The 22,439-nt window shown below is 41.6% G+C and overlaps 2 protein-coding genes across 2 annotated transcripts in view; one reads left to right on the top strand and one right to left on the bottom strand.

Moving 5' to 3' along the window:
- Nucleotides 1–4,926, top strand: part of FAM177B (family with sequence similarity 177 member B) — a 48,363-nt gene extending 43,437 nt beyond the window's left edge. The window contains exon 5 of the mRNA XM_032318348.1: nt 4,540–4,926. Coding sequence (XP_032174239.1) covers nt 4,540–4,659 — 120 coding nt within the window. The 3' untranslated portion in view covers nt 4,660–4,926. The remainder of the gene's footprint in view (nt 1–4,539) is intronic.
- A 139-nt stretch (nt 4,927–5,065) lies between these two features.
- On the bottom strand, nt 5,066–22,022 carry LOC116576282 (dimethylaniline monooxygenase [N-oxide-forming] 5-like). Its single transcript, XM_032318345.1, has 10 exons — nt 21,913–22,022; nt 19,814–19,878; nt 19,080–19,219; nt 15,284–15,472; nt 14,714–14,876; nt 11,309–11,451; nt 10,316–10,515; nt 8,288–8,637; nt 6,657–6,729; nt 5,066–5,417 (listed from the first exon to the last, which is right to left on the bottom strand). Exons 3-10 carry the CDS (start codon nt 19,212–19,214, stop codon nt 5,066–5,068), a joined length of 1,605 nt encoding a protein of 534 aa, XP_032174236.1. The 5' UTR covers nt 19,215–19,219; nt 19,814–19,878; nt 21,913–22,022.
- Between the last annotated feature and the right edge of the window lie 417 nt (nt 22,023–22,439).

Raw genomic sequence — 22,439 nt, forward strand, 5'->3', positions numbered from 1 at the left:
TTTCTATGTTTAGATGTCTTCAGAGAATCATTCCAGTCTCATATCATGATTTCTCTATTTCTTTACTCTTAATTTTCTCCAATTCTTTTAGTAATTTCTGCAAGGGAACCGTGGGGAGCAGTGACTGGGCAACGGTGTTGTTTCAGGGACAACATGTAACTCTTAGAGTTCTTGGGTCTTTAATCTCCACACCCAACAGTGACTCAGTGAACGGCCTTAGGCCAGACTGCTGAACATATCTGTTTCATTTCTTGGGGATGAAAGGATATTAAAAACTTTCTGACCTCTGAGGGATTTTGTACAAAGTATTACCTGATGTCAAAAATTATAATATACATGCAATTACTGTTTCTTTGAAATAGACACCATCAAAGATCCTGGATAAGCATAGAGCAAGAAACACATTTCAAAAGTATTTCCGTTTACATGGAACCCTTCCAGGGTATTTGGGTTCAGTGGAACTTGATCATTCAGGTGTAAGTGTTTACTGTGAGCCTTGACTGATGTGAGCTCTGAGGTAGGTGTTAGATGTGTAGAGGCCAATAGAGTAGGGGGTTTTGTTCCCACTCATGGGCCCACAGGCAGGGCCAGCCTCAGACAGGATTTCCTGCTACCAAGAAGGATCCCTTTCTAGGTCTCCCAGAAGAAGGTTACACTAGAGAACACCTCTGTGACTCACTTGGAGAGGGTGCTGAGCTGGTCCTCCCAGGGTCCCCATGGGTCTGGCATCTCCCATTCTGTATCTGTCTGTGCATCTGCTCCAGGAAGATTGAGCAGAAGCTGTCATTTTTCTGAAAACCCATACTTCGACATTCTTGCCAGAATTCACTCCCCATGAACATATGGAATGGTCTCAGAAGTAATCATGTGGTTATAATTGTTACAGGGCAGTGGTTCTCAAACTGTGGCCCCCAGACAGCAGCAGCAACATTGCCTTGGGATTTGTTAGAAATGCCAGTTCTGGGGTTCCATGCTAGTCCTACCAAATTATAATCTCTGGGGACAGAGTGCAGCAATTAGTGTTTTCACAAGCTCTCTAGAGGAATCGGATGCACACTGAACTTTGAAGACCATTGCTGAAGGGGATCATTTGTCAGTAGGAGGCTAGACCAGAACTACCAAAAAATGAAAACAAATAAAAGGAAAAAAAAAAACCCTTTCTCTATGCTTGAAATTGCTGTGTGTGTGTGCACACACGCACGCGTGTGTTTTAAATATTTATTTATTTGAGAGTGAGAGAGCGAGCGCATGTGCACCAGTGGGTTGGGGAGGGGCGGCGGAGGAGGAAGACAGAGAATCTCAAGCCGACTCCACTGTGAGCCCCAGGGCTGTCTCTCAGGACTCTAAGATCCCGACTCTGAGATCATGACCCGAGCCAAAACCAAGAGATGGACTCCTAACCAATTGAGCTACCCGGGGGGCCCCTGAAATTACTCTTCTGTGTTTATGTTTGTATGATGAATCTCAGAAGTATGGTCAGGGGTCTGATGTGGGCACAACTGAAATATCTATCAGACGTAAATTTGAATTCCAGCATGACATTTCTGGATTAATAAAGTGAAAAAAACTTTAATAAAAATGGAAAGTTTGGTGAGGCAGAAAAACAGAAGAAACAAAACAGACAAAAAATGAAAAATTTCACTTGACGTACAACCTATAAAAAGAAACCTTATATGCAAGCTAAGGAGTTGAGCTTGGCTCCATAGACGATAATGAGTGAAATCAGTTTTAAGCAGGGGAATGATGGGACTAGATCTGCCTTTTAGAAATTTGACTCTGGTGGCCCTTTAGGAGATTGCATGACGAGGGGTGGAAGCTGGATTCAGGGAGATGGAGGGTAAGGATATGGAAAATTCTGGTTCTGGTCCAGATGAGCCAAGGGAGTGGGGATAGGTGTGGAGGGCAGAAGTCCTTCCATTTCTATCTCCAAAACACCGCTTCAGGCTTTTCTGTCACCCATTCTCACATACCCCACGCTAGGTTCATTTCCTGAATATTCTAGCATTCTAGGCTGTTCTGCTCACTCATACATTGCATAATTGATGTCTTTCTTTTTTTCCAGAAATAAACTCTTTTGCATCTTTAGAGATCCAAGTCCATTTTCCTTGTCCGTGATTCCTTCCTCGCTTCCCTTTCTCTGAGTTCTTTGCTCTGTCTTCTGTATTCCCACAGCGCTTGTTCCAATATTAGCTATAGACAGATGTGTCCATGGTCAGGGCTTATTTGTCTGTTCAGGTGGCTAGTTTGCCCTATTAGATTTTGAGCTCTTTGAGAATAGAGTGATAGATAAAGCAGGATGAGGAAGATGGGAATTGCTATTGCATGTAGTCAAGAAAGATCTCACTTGAAGGAAAAAAAAAAAAAAAGAAAGAAAAGAAAAAGAACCAGGGGGCCGGCTGGGGTGACTCAGTCAGTTAAGTATGGCTCAGGTCATGATCTCAGGGTCCGGGAATCGATCCCCATGTTGGGCTCTGCCCTTCGTGGGGAGTTTGCTTGGGATTCTTTCTCCCCCTTTGCCCCTCTCTCCACTTCCTGTCTGTCTCCCTCTCAAATAAATAAATGAATCTTAAAAAGAAAGAAAGAAAGAAAAAACAACCTTGTACACCTGCAAACCAAAAAGATAACCAATATAATGTAAAGCTCAGAATTTTACCAAATGGGACATAATGTTCATGAAAAAAAAAAAAATCTCATTTAAAAAGATAACATTTGAGCCAAGACCTGAAGGAGGTGAAAGAGAGAGAGCTTTGTGGGTATGCAGGGGGAGGAGTGTTCCAGGAAAAGGAACAGCAAATGCAATGATCCTGCAGTGAGAGTAGGCTTGGCCTGTTCAAGGAATGAACGCAGAAGAGAGCAGGGGTGGGTCGGGGGGAGGTCAGACAAGTAGAGCAGAAGTCGGTTATGAAAGGACCGGTAGGATTGTTCCAATTTAGCCATTACTCTGAGTGAAAGGGAAGCCACTGGCAATTTTGGACATAATATGTCATAATCTGGTTTATAGTTTTTTTTTTTTTGGTTTTTTTTTTGTTTTGTTTTGTTTTTTTAATTTTTTATTTTTTATAAACATGTGTTTTTATCCCCAGGGGTACAGGTCTGTGAATCACCAGGTTTACACACTTCACAGCACTCACCAAAGCACATACCCTCCCCAGTGTCCATAATCCCACCCCCTTCTAGTTTTTTTTTTTTTTAAGATTTTATTTATTTATCCGACAGACAGAGATCACAAGTAGGCAGAGACGCAGGCAGAGAGAAAGAGGAGGAAGCAGGCTCCCTGCCGAGCAGAGAGCCCGATGTAGGGCTTGATCCCAGGACCCTGAGATCATGACCCGAGCTGAAGGCAGAGGCTCAACCCACTGAGCCACCCAGGCGCCCCGGTTTATGTTTTAAAAGTATCATTTGGCTGCTCTAATGAGAATGAACCACAGAGAGTAGGGGTGAAAAGAAAGAGTATGATAGGGAGACTATAATGATACAAAGAAAAGATGGCAGTAAGGATTAAGGTGGCAGTGGTGGAGGGCATGGGAAGTGGTGAGGTTCTGGACTGACTTCGGAGGTGCTATGTTTTGCTGTTCGACTAGATATGGGATATATGGGAGAGAGGAATCAAGAGACTGAAAAAGGAAGCCCCTTTACACTCTTGGTGGGAATGTAAATGGGTATGGCCACTATGGGAAACAGTATGAAGATTCCTCAAAAGATTAAAAATAGAGCTCCTATATACATGATCCGGCAATCCCACTTGTAGCTAAATATCCAAAGGAAATGAAAACAGGATCTTGAAGAGATATCTGCACTCCCAAGTTCATTGTGGTGTTACTCACAAAGCTAAGATAGGGAAGCAACCCAAGTGCCCATCGATGGATGAAGGGATGAAGAAAATATGGCGTGTGTGTGTGCGTATATATAACGGAGTATTATCTGCATTATAAAAGAAGGAGATGCTGCCATTTGTGTCATAATGGGGGAAACGGGAGGATGTTATGCTCAATGAAATAAACCAGACACAGAAAGACAAATACTGCATGATCTCACTTGTATGTGGAATTATGAACAGTTGAACTCTTAGAAACAGAGAGTAGAAGAGGAGTCACCAGGGGCCGATGGCTGGGGGGAAATGGGGAAATTTTGGTCAAAGGAACAAACATTCAGTTATAAGATGAGTAAGTTCTGGAGACCTAATGTACAGTATGGGGACTATACTTAATAGTACTGTATGACTAAATTATTAAATATTGTATTGAATATAATACTATCAAAATTTGCTAAAAAGGTAAGATGTTAGGTGTTCTCACCTAAAAAGTAAACATACCTATGTGAGATGATGGTAAGTTAATTACACTGATTATGGTAATCAGTTCACCACATCTATGTATATTTGCTACTTTTTCTTTCTGTTTCTTCTTCACATTCTCCTGAATGTTTTTATAGAATTTGTATGTTTACTGTAAAATTTGTTCAATGTTTCAATTGTTTTAATAGAAAACAAAATTATGAACATCTCCTGACTTCTATTATTCCTTCTTTTTTCCTCCATAGCATACTCCATCCCCTAAAATACCTTCAGTAATACCTGACATAACCTGGGTACAAGTAACCTGTTACCTCAATATCCATAATTCTATAGAATGTGACCCTAGTGGAGAAGGTTTCTCTTGAAGACATTTGTTCATTGTTAGCTATTCAAGATCGTTTGAAGAGATATTTTTTCCTAGCCTATGCTTTCCATGCAAAAGCAAGAATTTGCCAATTGCCAACAGCTGACAAACTGTGTGTTTACTAGAAAGGGCGGGCCTGGGAGAACTTGGCATAAAGGAGAACATCTGTCACGTTATGGAAATTAACTATACACTTCCAAAGCAAGTTTCATACAAGCCACTTCATTTGAAGTCTCTGGTGAAGAAATCTCCAATTTGGCCAAAATACTTCTACATGAGAAATTGTGGAGTTATCAGCTCATTTATTGTACTGGTCCTGTCGGAACTGAGGAATAAACACTGGCACATGCCCATCTCTTAATTAGTGTGTGTTACTGTTAGACTCTAACGTCCTAACGATCATAGGATTATCCTTTAATAATAACTAAAACGAGAACAAAGAGAAGAGCGGCACAGGCACTTCTAAGCCAAAATGGCACAGAGAAGGGAGGTTGGTCACGGGTGAGGGTGCGAGTCCTCAGGGGCTTGATGATCCGCTCTCTCTGGGTCAGGATGGCTCTCCGGGCCCCAGCCCACTTCCCTGGTCCCCGCAGACGGTACTGGTAAGGCGTGCACGGTCCAAAGAAAATTTCCATAGCCAACTTCGGATCCTCCAGGAAGAGTGAGAGCAGGTTGGGTTTCACTCCTATCTCCGAGGCCACCTCATCCATGTAATCCATGTACTGCACTCTGAGTGTGTCACGAGGGTTAGCCAGGAATCTGAAATCAGAAGGGGGGAAAAAATAAATAACTGCAAGTCAGATGACACCCCCCCATCCCTCCAAGCACAATTTCTTCTAAACATCGGTGGACTTTGTATGAGGGGATAATCCACGGGAGAAAGAATGAATAGCTATTGAAAATTTCTCAGGGGTTCTTTTTTTTTTTTTTTAAGATTTTATTTATTTATTTGACAGACAGAGATTACAAGTAGGCAGAGAGAGAGGAAGGGAAGCAGGCTCCCCGCTGAGCAGAGACCCCGATGCGGGGCTTGATCCCAGGACCCTGAGATCATGACCTGAGCCAAAGGCAGAGGCTTTAACGCACTGAGCCACCCAGGTGCCCCATCTCAGGGGTTCTTAACACAATATTCATACACTGTATTTTTCATTCTCAAATCCTTGCTGGGGTCTTGGATAGTCATAGGTGGGGTTCAGAAGATTTTTGTCATATTAATGATACTCTTTTCTGAAGTCTTCTGTACTTTGGTCATGCATCTGATTCTCATTCAGGATATAGTCTCATGTTAGTAAACTGGTGGGAAATACGAATTATACAGGCCAGTTATTCAGGTAGATGTGACACTAATTTCATTTTCAGTATTAGTGAAATGTAATTCTTGGCCCACCTTCTTAAACCAGCTCCTGGATAACAGACTACTCTTAGGATGAACCCTTTGATCATAGAAAACAAGCTGTGACATCCACATGGTAGATTCTCAACAGGTATTTGTTGCATAGAAATACACTTCCAACCCCAATGGTTGAGAGTAATTTTTAATTAAGAAGATTTGGTACAACCTACAAGCCTCTGATTTCATGTCAGAATTTTAATTGGATTCTGTAATGATTTGCCAACTCATTTCTCACATTGATTTATCTTTCCAACTCCTTAGAAGAGTGAACAACCCTTCATTTCATGTTTGCATTTCATACACTTTTGCACTTCTTAGGCTATGCTATGACATAAACTTATAATTGTATGCTTATATCGCATTACAAGAATTTTAAACACAATTCTGAAGTTTCCACACTGGATTATTCTGTATCCATTCTTCCCACACATACTCCATCCATTTATGTTATGCTCGATTAAGAAGAAATGAAATTGATACTTGAGATCTCATCTAGGCAAATACACTCAGATTCTATGATGAGAAAAATACAGAGCATACTTGATAGGCAAACCATTCCACTTAAACGCTTTGAACTGACTTTCACCAAGAAGCAAGTTTCTTACTCTTTTTCAATTTTTTTCCTCTTCTTTCTTATGTCATCCATCATGCCCCTCACCGAAGGTAATTTGTTCAATCCTAGGAAAGAAAGAAGATGAAGTTCCACAAGAAATGAATATCCTGAGAATCTGTTTGGTAGGAAACATCACAAATGAGTTTGTACAAGACTAGGGGAGATGGATCCAGGAGTTACTCTGGAATGCCCTCCATTCATTGTTTAATCAGGCATTCAATGCAAAGGCATATCCTTTAATGAGTTTGCACCTTGACTAGTGGAGACCTCAAAGCTCACAATGGAGGATGGACTGAAGGGAGCTGCACCCAACTGACAAGACACAAAGTAATGTGTGTGTGTAGTCCCTTTACCAGAATATTCACACTGGGTGTCCTTTAAGTAGTGAGTTACACTTGTTGATTTATGTTATGAATTCCTTTACAAATATATATTGTGTCTACTAATAGTAACTCACTGTTTCCCAATTGTTGTCATTGGACAGAGATTTCATCTTAATTCCATCTTAACTCATGGAAGTCACCTTCCTATAATTCTCCTTCATTTCTTTGATGAGTGACATCCTATATTTTGAGAAATACAGAATGTTCCAGAAAATATGGGGGAATTTTAAAATGAGAAACAAACAAGCAGAATTATCACAATGTAATTGACATCATTTCATAAAGTTAGGTTTCTTGTTTTCCTTTTTTTTTTTTTTAAAGATTTAATTTTTAAGCAATCTCTACACCCAACATGGGGCTTGAACTCACTACTCTGAGATCAAAAGTTGCATACTATATGCATACCTACCATAAAGGTAGGGTTTGAATCTGTCTTCATCAATTCATTCTCAACCTTAGAATTAATGATGTAATAAATAATAATAGTAGTTATAACAGCAGCGGCTAATCTTTCATTCAATATTTATTGAATGTCCATAAAAGTCAGGGTGTTTAATTATTCACTTTTACCACCCTGCAAAGTATATATAAATATTCCCATTTTTATAAATGAGGAAACTGTGGAGGTCAGGGAACATGATAAGATCATGCAGCCAGTACATGGAGGGGCCGAGTTTTAAGCCTGGGTTTATCAAAGGTCTTTATTTCCTGTCTATACTCTGGGTTGAGATCTTTCTTCTACTGCCCTCACTTCCTATACTATCTACTGTCCTGAAGTGCTCTAAAGAATTCTTTGCCAACAAGTGGTCACTGGTTGATATGTAAAGTCGTGGTTTCTAAATCTTCATTTTTTAAAAAAGATTTTATTTATTTATTTGACAGAGAGAGAGATCACAAGTAGGCAGAAAGGCAGGCAGAGAGAGAGGGAAGCAGGCTCCCTGCTCAGCAGAGAGCCCAATGTGGGACTCGATTCCAGGACTCTGAGACCATGACCTGAGCCAAAGGCAGAGGCTTAACCCACTGAGCCACCCAGGGGCCCTAAATCTTCATTTCCATACAGGAATCCTGAAAGTTAAATAGCGATCAAATCCCAAAGTAAAAAATCTCAAGCGGCACAATTTCAGATACTGTACAGGTTAACCTCAAACTATGTTTTGCAGCAGAAGAGCTTTGCAATGCCTCTGAAATCACACTATCTGGATGGTCATCTTTTCTAAACATGCATAAGGTGAGCACATACCCTTGAATACACGGACGGCCCATCGGCTCTGGAGCTCTGATGTGGGATTGGTGGCTCCCACTGGCTGGAGAATGCCAATGAAAGCCAGGGTTGGTTTCTCCAGTTGAGGAGGGAAGACAAATTTAAACATGGAGCGCTGGCTGTCCAGTACTGCTGGATTATTTTCCAAAAAGGGGAAAGAGAAAGTATATCCCGTGGCAAAAATAACAACATCGAGGTCCTCTTCTGTGCCATCTTCAAAGATGGCGGATGTCTCTGTGAACTCTCTAACATTCGGTTTTATCAGAACTCTTCCAGATATTATGTGATTGGGTAGATCATCACTGAAAGTAGCTTGATGGCTCAGAAATCTGAAGAATAAAAATTGAAATCCAGGAAAATTAATATGTCTTTTTGGAAAGGCGTTGAGTTCAGAAAATACTTTAAATATTATTTAGTTGACTAAGAAAAAAAAAAGACTGACATTTTTGTTTTGTAAAATATTTCCTTGACTCCATACTTTCTTGGAAATTTTACTGAATAAACATTTTGTATTTATTAGAATGACAATAACATTTATTTAATGCTTACTATAAGCAAAGAGAAGATTTTGAAATGTGGTATGTAAGTTTATACCAGTGATCATATTAATATCTCACTTCTTTAAACAATTTTCTGGGGGAGAGATTTTTAAAAGCAGTTGGTGGAAGTGTTCATATTAGAATAGCAAAATCAGATCATATTCCAATTTCCATTTATTTTGAGAACCTACATACCATTTTTATAAATTTTGATGACATTATTTAATACCATTAGTAGTCTCCCTGCTTCCACCCTGACTCCCTACCATTTCTCTTCCACTCAGGAGCAGGAGTGATCCTTTTAAAATGTCTGATTATATCCTGATGAGTATCTATGTCACTAAAAATGAAATCCAAAACTATGTCCATGCTGTAGCCCTAAAAATCTCTCTGGGGGCACCTGGGTGGCTCAGTTGATGGAGTTCTGACTCTGGATTTCGGCTAATGTCATGGTCTCAGGTCATGGTCATGAGATCCAGCCCCACGTTGGGCTGTGCGCTTGGTGGGGAGTGTGCTTGGAATTCTCTCTCTCCCTCTGCTCCTACCTGGCTCGTGCTGTGCCTCTCAAATAAATAAATAAACCTTAAACAAAGTAAAAAATAAAATTCCCTCTGTGACCTGGCCCCTACCTATGTCTCTGAACTTATTTCCTACCACTTCCCCTCTCCCAGTGGTCTCACTGGGTTCCTTGCTCTTCCTTGAATAAATCATGTTCATTCTGGCCTTTGAAGTTGGTGCTTCTTATGCCTAGAATGTGATTCTCATCTCAGATGTTCTCTCAGGACTCACCTCCTCACTTCCTTTAGGTCCCCATTCAAAGGCTCTTTCATCATATAAGCATTCCAGAGACACCCCATCTAAAAAAAGATTCCTCTCCCCAACTCTGCTTGCTGTTTCTTCATACCACGTATCACTCTATGTAATTGCATTATGTTTTGACCAGTTGGTTTCTCCCCTACTAGAAAGGTGGCCCAGAAAGAGCTAGGACACTGCCTGGCCTTGTCCTTCTACTCCCAGTATCCAGATACCTACTTGATCATAGTAGGAACTCAGAAATATTAAGTTTATGTAGGCTGTACGCATAGTCAATTTTATGTGCTTCCACATTTATACCTTGCAACAGATAGATAGATATATAGATAAATAGGGATTACATTTTGCCAACATTAAAAAAAAAAAGAAAATATTTAACTATACCAGAATTAAAAGGCAGAGGCAAAATTACTTCTTTTAAAATCCTAGAACAAGGGCACCCTGGTGGCTCAGTTGGTTGGGTGTCTGCCTTTGGCTCAGCTCACAATACCAGGGTCCTGGGATGGAGCCCTGCACTGGGCTTCCTTCTCAGCTGGAAGTCTGCTTCTCCTCTCCCTCTCCCCCTCCCCACTGCTCATGCTCTCCCCTTCACATGCTTGCCATCTCTCTCTCTCAAATAAATTTTTAAAAAGTTTTAAAAAAATCATAGACATACCTGTGTTGAGGAAGCAAACCATAAACATCATGGTTAAATCGAGCATTTAATTTATTCTCTACCCATCTGTTGATTAAGAATGTAGGGCAACATTTGTTGAGGACAGCCTTAAAACGAGTGAAGAGAATAGTGTCCAAAGGCATTCCATAATCCCAGACCCGGTTCCAAATCCACGCACCCCGCCTTGTGCTGAGAAACACCTAGGAGAGAATGCAAATGAATGAGAAACAGATGCCTCCCAACGTAAGACTTTCCTTTCCCAGTTTTTCTGATGTCTCTCATTTGGCTCATGAGAAATGGATAACAACTATATTGACTTGTTCTCAAAGGCAGATAGACCAATAGATACAGGCAAACACACTTATACAGATGGACACATCTGACTTGGTTGCCATAGTCCCAGAGAGCTCCCCATGCCATCCTCTGGACCTCACTCACCATCCTTCCTGTGCTTTCTTCAAAGCAGTGTTTAAAGCCTGCTTTGGAGAAATCTCTTACATTGCAAATTCTGGACAAACACAATGATGCAAGAAGGCTAGCGATCAACACATTCCCACACACTGTCCACCTGCTAATTATGATATTACAGAATTTTGAATACTTAGCTAATACGTATCCCTTGAAACCTAAGTATGGAAGGAATCACAGTAGGGAGATGTATCATGTGTCATGTCAGTAAAAAATAAAGGGATTTAGAGTGGCTTTCTGGTAGTGTTCACATTTGTAACCAGTGGCAGAGCTGGTGAAGCCTACACGTTCTGGTAAAAATAAACCATATGATGGTCACTAAAGTTTGAAATTTTTATTTTTATTCCATTCTCATTTTTTAAATGTATTGCCAAGATGTCCACTGAGAAAACAAGTGTGAGGAGGTAATTAACAATCAGGATTGAAGCAGTGTATGGGTACCCCTGACATATTTCACGCAATGTTAGTAACTCAGAGGGCTCTGGGCAGGGTGCATCTCGGGAAAGAAAGCTGTAGGAACCAAACCTGTGAAGCTACGTGACTGAGCTCAACAGCCAGATCAGCTCCCGAATTCCCAATGCCGACCACAATGATTTTCTTCCCCCGAAATCTCTCTGGACTCTTGTATTCCCAACTGTGGATATATTGACCTTTGAACCTCTTGATTCCTGTGGGCAAGAAAGTATTGCTCAAGCCTTGGTCATTATTTCACATTATTTTTTAAAGATTATTATTGAACTCAAAGTCCATTCTACTTCTCCTTTGCTATTCTGCAAATACTGGGCTGTGGACTGTGTCTCCCCATCATCAGACAGAATAAATCCCCATATAGTTTTGTTCTACACCTCATGTTCCGTGCTTACACTCAGATGTCTAATGCCTGCTTTTTTTTTACTTTACTTATGTTCTTTACTTACTTACCTTTTTACCTACTTAACCCTGCCAAACCTTCAAAGAAGAGTTTGTCTCCCATTTAAGTAGTCCGTCTTCCTCATCCTTCATCCTTGTCATTTACAACTGCTGCTTTGGACCTACTTTCCTGTCTTGCTTTCCCAACTCAAGCAGCATCCTTGTCTGGATGTTTTCATCTCTTCCTGGGCCAAGTACCCTCTTCCCACCAGCACTATTCACTCTGATCTCCAATGGGGGACAAATGCTCCACCATCACCCACCAGGATCTGAAACTAAGAGAATGTAGGAACTTTGTATTTTTGCCTAAAAATATGCTTGTGTGCCAAAGTCATAAAAGCCGGTTGATTTTGCAGCACTTCATCCATTAAACAGCACTGGGGTCTGGACATAAGGGCTTCATTTGTTCCTCTTGTGATGCTGAACAGCTCTAGTCCCTCCTGACTGAGGGTCAGTCCTTGCCCTGTTCCTTTCTCCCTATAGAATCTGATCCCAAACTCCAGGTTTCTTTGGAAGCAGTTCTTCGATCCTGGCGTGGGTCTGATTGTTCCCAAACTCCATCTTTGCAAGTTCAATAGTCCATCAAATTTCTCAGTGTGGTTATTTCAGTATTCCCCCCTCCCCTTGGTCCCACTGCAATTCCTCTCGTTTCTTGAAGACAACCCTTTTTTTCTCATTTTTATGAAACAACGAAGATCTTAAGGGAGTATCTCAACACCTACAAGTTACTGTGTGTTCACCCATCCTTCCTCTGCCATCCTTCCTCTGTCTCCTTTCCCCAGGAGGAATTATTTCTCTTCTATTCCAAAATGAACCCTTCGCCCTGTGGTTAAAATGTGGGGCGGGGGCGGGAGGGTTAGGTCAAACAAATATAGGCACAGATGTCAGCTTTTTTTCTACTAGTGACATTTGCAATACGTAAAATGGAAAGGGTTGCACTTCGCTCATAGAAATGGTATAAGGATCCCTTAAAATGTTCCTGTATAGTACTTGAGAAATAGGTTTAATGCTCTTCTTTCAGTATCTTTAATCGCAGCCCACCCTCTCCCATTTTTAAGGAACATCTCTTCAACCTTGTTACCTTGTTACCTCCTCAGTCTTCCTCCCTCATACAGGCAGAATCAGCTCTTCCTGGAGTCTTGCCTGTCTCTGGAAATCACAACTCAGTTGCTCCGACCAACAACATTGAGAGTTATCCTCGACTCCTCTCTGTTACATCTCACATCTGGTCCATCTGCAAATTCTATCATCTCTATGTTCACATCTACTCAGGATCTGAGCACTTCATTATATCTCCACTGCCCACCCCCACCGCAACCCCCACCCCCGTTCCAACCTACTATCCTTTCTCATCTGCATTTGTGCAAAAGCCTACCCCTGGTTTCCCCACTTCTGCCTTTACCACTTCGTTCCCTGGCTCTTCCGGACACTGCTGTTGAGCAGATTAGAGCACGCATCTCCTCTCTGTGAAAGCTCCTACACCTCTTACCTCACTCAGAGTCAAAGCCAGAGTGAAAACCATGGCTCACTGTTCACTCTCTGACATCACCGCCTTCCCACCCCTTCCGCTCCCAGGACACAACACATGACCTGTGAGGCTCACTCCCACATCGAGGCCCTTTTACTGCTCTTCCTTCTGAGTGGTGTGCTTTCTCCCCCTACCTGCCCCACTCCCTCAGTTCCTTTGGGCATTTGCTCAAATGTCCCTTTCTCATGGAAACCTTCCCTGGCCACTTTATCCGATCTTGCATTGCGACCCCCATCCCTAAAAGCCCCCCACCTTTTCCACAGTCATTGTCTGCCACACGTTTATCCCATTTTTTGGTCTGTGTCCATCTCCTGCATGCGCACTCCACAGACACAGAGGTTTTGCCCGTTTTGTTCTCTACTGAGCCTCGGGACGATTGGTGTTGGATGGGTATTTCTTGACTGAAGATTGAATGAATGAATACAGGAATATTTAAATTTCTAATGAACTAACCAACTAATAGATTTCTCTTCACCAGTTTTAACCTCTCCCTCTTCTCAAACACTGGGAACCAGACACTCATGATGATGGAAGGGGCGGGGGGTGGGGAGAGTCTAGAATTTCCCGAAAGCTCCAAAGGAGTCTCAAGTTCAGTCCTTTCTGAGAAGACCAAGTGTATGTCCTGTACCTAGAGATGAACAGGGAGGTGCTGGGCAGGTGGATCATTCCCACACCATTCCTTATATGCGAGGTGCTTAAGCTTCCAGATAGTAAAGAATAACATGGCAGTAGCTTCTAAGATGATTCTGTGGCTATTTATAGTCATTATGTTATGCATATATGTAGACATCCAGAAATAAAGCTAAATCTTAATATATTTTCTGTTGCTTTGATCCTACTATTTACTTGAAACTATTTTTTAATAATTCTCGTTTATTTATTTAAGTCGCCTCTAACCCAATGTGGGGCTCAAACTCATGACCCCAAGATCAAGTGTCCCAGGCTCTTCCAGCGGAGCCAGCCAGGTGCTCCGTGTTTACTCCAAACTGTTACCAACACAAAGCAACTCCCACATTTTGCTTTCCAGATGTGGAATGATGAAGCACCTTTCTCTTAAAATAGCCCAGGACTTGTGGTAATAGTGTATTAGTAATTTTAATTTAAAAAAAAATTTATTTATTTGTTTGACAGACAGAGATCACTAGTAGGTAGAGAGGCAGGCAGAGAGAGAGGGGAAGCAGGCTGCCTGCTGAGCAGAGAGCCCGATGCGGGGCTCGATCCCAGGACCCTGGGATCACGACCTGAGCCAAAGGCAGAGGCTTCAACCCACTGAGCCACCCAGGCGCCCCAGTAATTTTAATTTTCAATTTTATAACATTATGTATTATTTGAACGGATCTGGAAAGAGCATGCATTGCTTTACAATCAGAAAAAATAATACTGATTTTGAAAATAAGGTGACTTTCAGAGTTATAAACTTTCTTCAAAAATAACAGTAAGCAGCAATGATAAAACTCCACATCACCAGTGCCTGAGCATTCAGTATGACATACCTGGAAAGTTCTGGAGTGGCAAGAAGGGGTCGGTGTAAAGGCCAGTGCACACCATAATCCCATCAAAGACATAGGATTCCTGCTTCCCTGCGGCCTCGACTATGACGTCCCACTGTCCCGTGCAAGAGAAGTCGGAGCGCTTCCTCACATTGCGCACCTTCGACTGGGGATGAGACAGACTTGGACTTGTGACCTCTCTTCCCGGTTGCCTCCTGTCCCAGAGCTTTGGGCCTCATTGAGTAACATTGGTTATAACTACTCTCCTTTGGGGTTTCCTGAAAGGTCTTTGAAGCTGGCTTCCCTACCAAGGCTTTCTTTTTTAAGTAGAGATGGAGGCCAGTGTGTCCCCGCTGTGACCCTAAATGTAGTTGGTGGTGAGTCAACACCAGGTGCGTAGTCTCACGTTTCAACCAATCCGTCAGACTTTCTCCTGGAGGAAGTGAGGACGGAAGGTCTTGCTGACTGCTCTGGTCTCGTAGACCTAAGCTCCCAGACTGATCCGGTGTGCCTTACTGCCCCTCACTCTGGTCTGGCTCTTGATTCTCCCCTGAGACTCCCTGCCCCACTTACCAGAAACCGGATGTGCTTTAGTAGGTGAAAGTGTTGCACGTACATCCTGAGGTACTCCATGATTCTGGAGTTGTGCAAGTAGTTGGGGAAGTGATCAGGGAACGGGTAATCACTGTAGGTCATCATCTCCTTCGAAGTGTTGCTGGTGACAGATTCGTAGATGCTTGGCCTGCCACTCTCAGCCTTCTCCTACCGAGAAAAAAAAGGATGTTCCCTGTCTTTTAGAACACAAGAGTAACAGTTAAAAAATTCATTCCTTTGTCAAATTATGACGAATTCCTTCAAAGAAAGTAAAGTGGCTTTTGCAGTACCTTCGCTAAGAGATAAGATACTTTGTCATAAATGGTTTAAAAGAACAAAGAATTTTGTGGGGCAACAAAAAGAAAAATAGGAAATGATGGAAAGAACACAAAAAGGACATGAGAAGAAAAACGTCTTTAGAATACCGGAGAGTGAAAATAAACAGAGGAGGATGGGGCTTGCTTTCTGCCGTGGAATCTGAGTCCTGGCCAGAGGGCATCCGAGATGTCCCCCTTGTTTGTAGTGATGGGTAGAGAGCCTTAGTACATGAGGCTTTCTTTTTCCATTTCTTGCTTTTACTGGCGATTTTTTCCTAATTACAAAAGCAGCACATGTTTATTATAATTTTGTAGAAAATCACAGAGATGAATCTCATTCTTAATCATTTTATTATTTATTTATTTATTTATTAAAAAGATTTTATTTATTTCTTTGAGAGAGAGAGCATGAGCAGGGTAGAGAGGCAGAGGGAGAAGCAGACTCCCTGCCAAGCAGGGAGCCTGACATGAGGCTGGATCCCAGGACCTTGAGATCATGACCTGAGCTGAAGGCAGATGCTTAACCGACTGAGCCCCCCAGGTGTCCCTTGATGATCACTTTAGATGTTTTGATATATATCCTTCTGGTTTCAGTCTCTCTGTCTGGTTTCAGTCTCTCTGTATTATCTACTTATCTATATGCATACAGATAGGAGATAGTATTTTAGCACTTTTAAATGTCATAGTTTATAATTATATAAATAATATAACAATATTACATTTTATAACTATATAGCTGTATTTGATAGTATATAAAGGTATACTATATAATAATATATAAAATATACTATATAATAGTATAGAATTATATAATATATAATCATATCTATTACCTAGTTCAATCCTGTGAAGCACTTTATTGTCCTCATTGTGCAGGTTATAATAGGAATCCATACAACACACTCTATCGGTTATGTGTGTTAGCAGCCATTTCTGAGTTTTCTTTTTTTTTTTAAGATTTTATTTATTTTTTATTTATTTGACAGAGAGAGAGATCACAAGTAGGCAGAGAGAGGGGGGAGGCAGGCTCCCTGCTGAGCAAAGAGCCCGATGTGGGGCTCGATCCCAGGACCCTGAGATCATGACCTGAGCAGAAGGCAGAGGCTTAATCCACTGAGCCACCCAGGTGCCCCAATTTCTGAGTTTTCTTAAAACTCAGGCTAGAGGGGCACCTGAGTGTTCTTTCAAGCAGGGGGCCTGCTTCTCCCTCTCCCACTGCCCCGCCTGTGTTCCTTCTCTGTCTGTCTCTCTCTGTCAAATAAATAAATAAAATCTTAAAAAATAAAAATAAAAACCAACCAAACAAAAACCCAGGCTAGATATCTAAGTAATTTAAGGCTAAGAAAAAAAAAAATACACCATCCCTTAAAATGTGTTGTTTACTCTTAGAAGAATTTATTAGAATCCAAAATATAATCATCTTAATATATGTACACAGAAAACACAGTTGGGGAAGAGATTAATTGAGATTAATTTTTTTCTGTATCTTTTGTATATTATTGGTGACATAAAGAATCAGTAATGCAGGTATTCTGAATATTCTAAACTTGAAGCCAGGAAATATGGAATCTAATTCCTGCTAAAGTATATCAAGTTTTTTTTTTTTTAAGATTTTATTTATTTATTTGGCAGAGAGAGGTCACAAGTAGGCAAAGAGGCAGGCAGAGAGAGAGGAGTTAAGCAGGCTCCTGGCCGAGCAGAGAGCCCGATGCCGGGCTCGATCCCAGGTCTCTGGGATCATGACCCAAGCAGAAGGCAGAGGCCTTAACCCACTGAGCCACCCAGGTGCCCCTAAAGTATATCAAGTTTAAGAACAGATCAAAGTATGTATTTTCTTCTTCAGAATGAAGAGTGTTGTTTAATAAAGGTCATTGTATTTATTGAAGCACTCATATGTAAAAACATTCATCCTGATAAGGATAGTTTCTGCAAATATGTGCGACATTTTTTCTAAGCGAAAGCTTAAAAAATGAACATCACTAGTGAAATCAGACTACGCCATCTGGCATTTTGTGACATTCTGATTTGGTCCTTGAGATATTTCATTGCCTGGCTTGGATAGAGAACCTGACATCATGTCACTCCTTTGAACCTGCTTCTTCACCTGGAAAATCCTATCTCACACCCAATAATGCACATAAATGCACAGGGTGCTTGGGACATCAGCCTCGGGGGTTGGCGAGGCTTTCCTAGAGACACGTCTGCATTGGTCAAGGTCCAACCAGAAACATGGAAACTACTCTCAGTAGTTGAAACTGGGAATGTAATTCAGGGAATTGTTCATAGAAAACAAACAAACAAACAAACAAACCTGAAAAGACGACCAGGTGTTGGTGTGGTACCCAGAGATTAGCAAAAGCAAGCAGGAACCACCACCTGTAGGCGAGATCTAGGTAGTTGAGAGCTGGTATATTGCTACCTTTCTCCCCCACCCCTCATGGCCATGTTAGGGGCCACGTGGTCTGGGGTATAACACTGTTGGAGAAGGGCCTTAATCACACCCAACTTTAAGGCAGGACAGAAACCCTTACTGAGCTAAGCTCTTGAGATTTCAGAGTTTGTCTGTGGGGCAGTTAGTGTTAGCTGCCCTTACTGATACATATATGTTATTAGGCCGAAGATAAATAATCAAGTATGAGCATATATGTGATACTTGAGGCCAAGGGTGATAAAGAAGAATCCTAAGGGACTTGCAAAAAGTAAAAGACCTGAGGATTGAGAACAGAACCACAATCAGTCACATTTAGAGGCCAAGTAGAAAAATACTGAGTAAGAAAAGCAGAGAAGAAAAGAGAGTGAAATCACAGAAGCCAGGGACAATTTGTTTTAAAAGGCATTGGTTTTTGACCTTTTTATTTTATTTTATTATTAAAAGATTTTGTTTATTTATTTGACAGAGAGATACACTGCAAGAGAGGGAACACGAGGAGGGGGAGTGGGAGAAGGAGAAGCAGGCTTTCCACTGAGCAGGGAGCCTGATGCGGGGCTTGATCCCAGGACCCCGGGATCATGACCTGAGCTGAAGGCAGACGCTTAATGACTGAGTCACTCAGGTGCCTGGTTTTTGACATCTTTAGATCCCCCAGAAAGCAAGAAAATTTAGCACAGGAAGTTCATCTGATTTGACATCGTGGATTGGTTACAACAGTGAGAGCAGCTTTCTGGAAACACTGGTATGCCCATCAGGTAACGGTGGCGGAGACATGACCCAGGGGTGAGACAATGCAGAGTAAGCACATGTTTCTCCTTCAGGAAGCCAGACTATGGAAGGAGGAACGACTGCTGGAGTATCATCCTTGGGGGGAAGGAAGGATTACGATTCAAAGTATAGGCACAGGCACTAATACAAATAATACTTAGTAGGCTAGTAGCTGGGGATAAGAATCTTCGCACTCCTGTTTCCCAGATATGGAAAAGATGTCATCACACATACGGAAGCACAGTGTATTCAGACTTACCTCGTATCTCCACAGTCCTCCAATGTCGTTGCTTCCCTCAAAACAGGTGGGCTCCAGTCCCTCCTCCAGACAGGTCTTAATGGCGCCCAATCCACTGACCCCAGCACCAATCACCGCAATTCTTTTTCTTGGCATTGTGTCTTGTATCAGGGAATTTATTAGTAGAAAATTAGATTTTTATTGTCATGTAATTTTTGTCTATAGTGCAAGATCATTTCCCCCCTAAAATTGCTAGCTAATGCCTTTAAGAAATGTCCTACTCGGTGTTTTTATCCAATTCAAAGTCTCTTTCAGTGACAGAAGACCCTGCTTCACACCAGACTTTCTTTTCCAAGTACAAAGTAGATTGCTTTAAAAATAAATATATATTTGACTGCTGAAGTTATACACACACACACACACCTTTCCATACACAGATTTTACCCAAACTGACTTTTAATGCCTTCCGCTAGTACTATCTGCTTGCTGAAACACTCATACTGGGTATCCCCACAGTTTACTTTTGATTTAGGCCAGAGAATTCCTACTCTTCCCTGGGACTGGGTTGGAAGTGGGGGGGGAGGGGGAAGAGAACTCCAACAGAACATTTCATCAAGTAGATCTCACTCATCACCCTCTTCTTGGGGCAGAGCACAAGCTACCCGGGTAAATGGTCTTTAGAAAAGCACACCCACTGCCTTCATACCAAAGATGCATCTTCTGCCATTCACTCATTCAGGAAACATTTACCGTACCTGCTGTGTGACAAATACTACTTTCGTTGAGCAAATACAGCAGCAAACAGATCTGACACTGTTCCCTGAAAACAGGTGGATAAAAAAAGAAGTAAATAGGTAGTAAGAGGAGGATGATGGAGAAAAAGGAAGCAGGGTATTGTTTTCTATAACACGGTCAAGGAAGGGCTCCCCGATGACACTGAAGCAGGAAGTGAGAGACCAAGTCTATTTCTGAAAGAGAATTCCAAGCAGAAGAGTCTGAGGCAGAAACATGCTGGGCACTTTTAAAGAAAAGCAAGGGGAGATTTGTGAGTAGGTGCCAAAAGGGTAGAGGGCATAACGAGGTCGGAGAGGAAGCATTTGCTGCCAGTGTCAGCGTCAGAATCAGTCTCAGAGGTCAGAGCAGGCAGCGCACTTTCTCAAAGGAGGGAGCAAAGGAAATACACAGACAATACCAACAGGTACTGAGATGCCACTTACCACCGAGTGCCTCTGAAGACACTATCCTCCTCACCCTATCTGCTCTACGAGATTGTTTCATCGTCTTCTGTTCAGCTGAGCCATGAAGAAACAGAGCCCTTCCATCCTTTTCTTTTCTTTTTTTAGGAAATAGAGTTTTCTTGGGGCACCTGAGTGACTCTGTAGGTTAAGAGTCTACCTTCGGCTCAGGCCATGATCCCAGGGTTCCAGGATCTAGCCCCACATTGGACTCTCTGCCCCTCCCCTGACTCATGCTCTCTCTCTCTGTCAAATAAACAAATAAATAAAACCTCTACTAAAAAACAAAGGAAATAGACTTTTCTCTTTTTTTTTCCTAAAAATTTTATTTTATTATTTATTTGACAGACAGAGATCACAAGTAGGCAGAGAGGCAGGCAAAGAGAGAGGGGGGAAGCAGGCTCCCTGCTGAGCAGAGTTTCCTCCCGATGTGGGGCTGGATCCCAGGACCCTGAGATCCCAGGATCTGAGCCGAAGGCAGAGGCTTTAACCCACTGAGCCACCCAGGTGCCCCAAGAAATAGGATTTTCTCAAGAGAGGTCTTCTTCACTATCATCTGGCAAATTTCTCCCTGTACCTTTGTTCTTTACTCTGAATTTTTTCTGAAGGAGAAACTGAATGGAATTCTGTACTGCATTTTAGCGAGTTTATGTTATAGTGGATTAAGGCAGCTATTAAAATATGAGACTACTTTTTTAGTCTGAAGTTCCTTGGTAAATTCTTTTAAATTAAGGCTTATTAACATAACGCCGTACCACTGACGTGTTGCTACTGCTTGAAAATTTATCCAGAGGCTATGGGCAATGAGTTTACCCAATGACAGCAGCAAATACCCAAATAATCCCCCTGAATACAGCAGTTAATGCGTAGGTTTTCCAAGCACTTAGCAGGACTATAATATCCACCAACACCCTGGCTCACAAAGTAGCAGAATGAGTGCATAGTAACAAAGAAATCACTATCGACAGAAAATACAGGGATAACGAATATTGCATTTATTAATTTGAAATGTTGCATTTATTAATCCAAAATGTAGATCCAAATAATAGTGCCCATTTTTAAATGCCAAAGCTATTATGTTTCACTGGGATATGTATATTTGTTTGACAAATCACCTCTCAAATGTCAAAAATATAGTCAAGTATTTCTCTCCTAGGTATTTAAATTCCCTGGCTGTTGAAATAAAAGGCTATTAGCACAGGCAATCTATGTTTAGTGTGTCGTGGGTGCACCCTTGATCATTTATACCCTCTTGTGCTTCCAGCAGCTCCCCTTAAACTCCAGTATTCCATCCCCTAGGTCCCTTTAGCCCCTCATCTGAAATAAACCCAAATGAAACCTCTGTGGGTCAGATCTCTCTCCAAAGTGTAGCAGAGGCTGACACCAACCTGTCTTCTTCCCCGCTGGAAATGGTAATGAGTTGCTTTTGGAATGAAGTCTTGGTCCATTTTTCCTTCCCTTGTGACCATCCCATACTCATTAGCTAGCCTTTTTCTTTTGACTGTGTATATAGAACACAGGGTGTTTTTCTAATCATGCAGCTATATGACATACAACAAAAATTTAAAAATCCCATTAAGCCCCAATGTCTTCAAGGAAATAAAGGTCATAAAACTAACCTGTAGTAAGAAGTAAAATAAAAGCTGATTTGCTCCCGAAATCTCCTGGCACCGAGGTAGAGAAATAGACTCTTAATTCCGTGTCTTTTCGGGAGACTACTGGCTTCTTCTTTGCTCTTCCCAACACTGAGGTAGCCCACCAAGGTGAGTTTTATGCGATGACTAATTTGCAAGAACTCCACCCCGTGTCTCTCTCCTTTCCACCCAGCTTTTAAAGTTGGGGTTGAGGTAAGAAGCTGGCATATTGTCAAATTTTTCAAAACATAGTCTAATTAATCAAAGTCTAATTAATCAAAGTTAACAAGAAGCCCAGAAGGAATTTCTTGAAGACAGTATACAGCTTGGAAATTGAGCTACAGTGAAACTTGAAAAACATGAGGGAGAAATTTCAACTTCTTGGAAGATAGATAATGAATATGAAGTCATTTCAGTTGATAGAGCACTATCACCAAAGCTAGAATAGGACCTGGGAGCGATTGACCTAAAACATACACATACATGACTTTTTATTTCTTTCTGACTAGTTT

Source organism: Mustela erminea, chromosome 17 (assembly GCF_009829155.1).
Source record: "Mustela erminea isolate mMusErm1 chromosome 17, mMusErm1.Pri, whole genome shotgun sequence".
NCBI classification, from domain to species: Eukaryota; Metazoa; Chordata; class Mammalia; order Carnivora; family Mustelidae; genus Mustela; species Mustela erminea.

Coding starts and splice junctions, on each gene's coding strand:
- LOC116576282 (XM_032318345.1), bottom strand. CDS start 19,214: ATGCCAAGAAAAAGAATTGCGGTGATTGGTGCTGGGGTCAGTGGATTG. Junction 15,473..19,079: donor GAGGACTGTGGAGATACGAG/GTAAGTCTGAAT, acceptor TTTTCTCGGTAG/GAGAAGGCTGAGAGTGGCAG. Junction 14,877..15,283: donor TAAAGCACATCCGGTTTCTG/GTAAGTGGGGCA, acceptor TCTCATCCCCAG/TCGAAGGTGCGCAATGTGAG.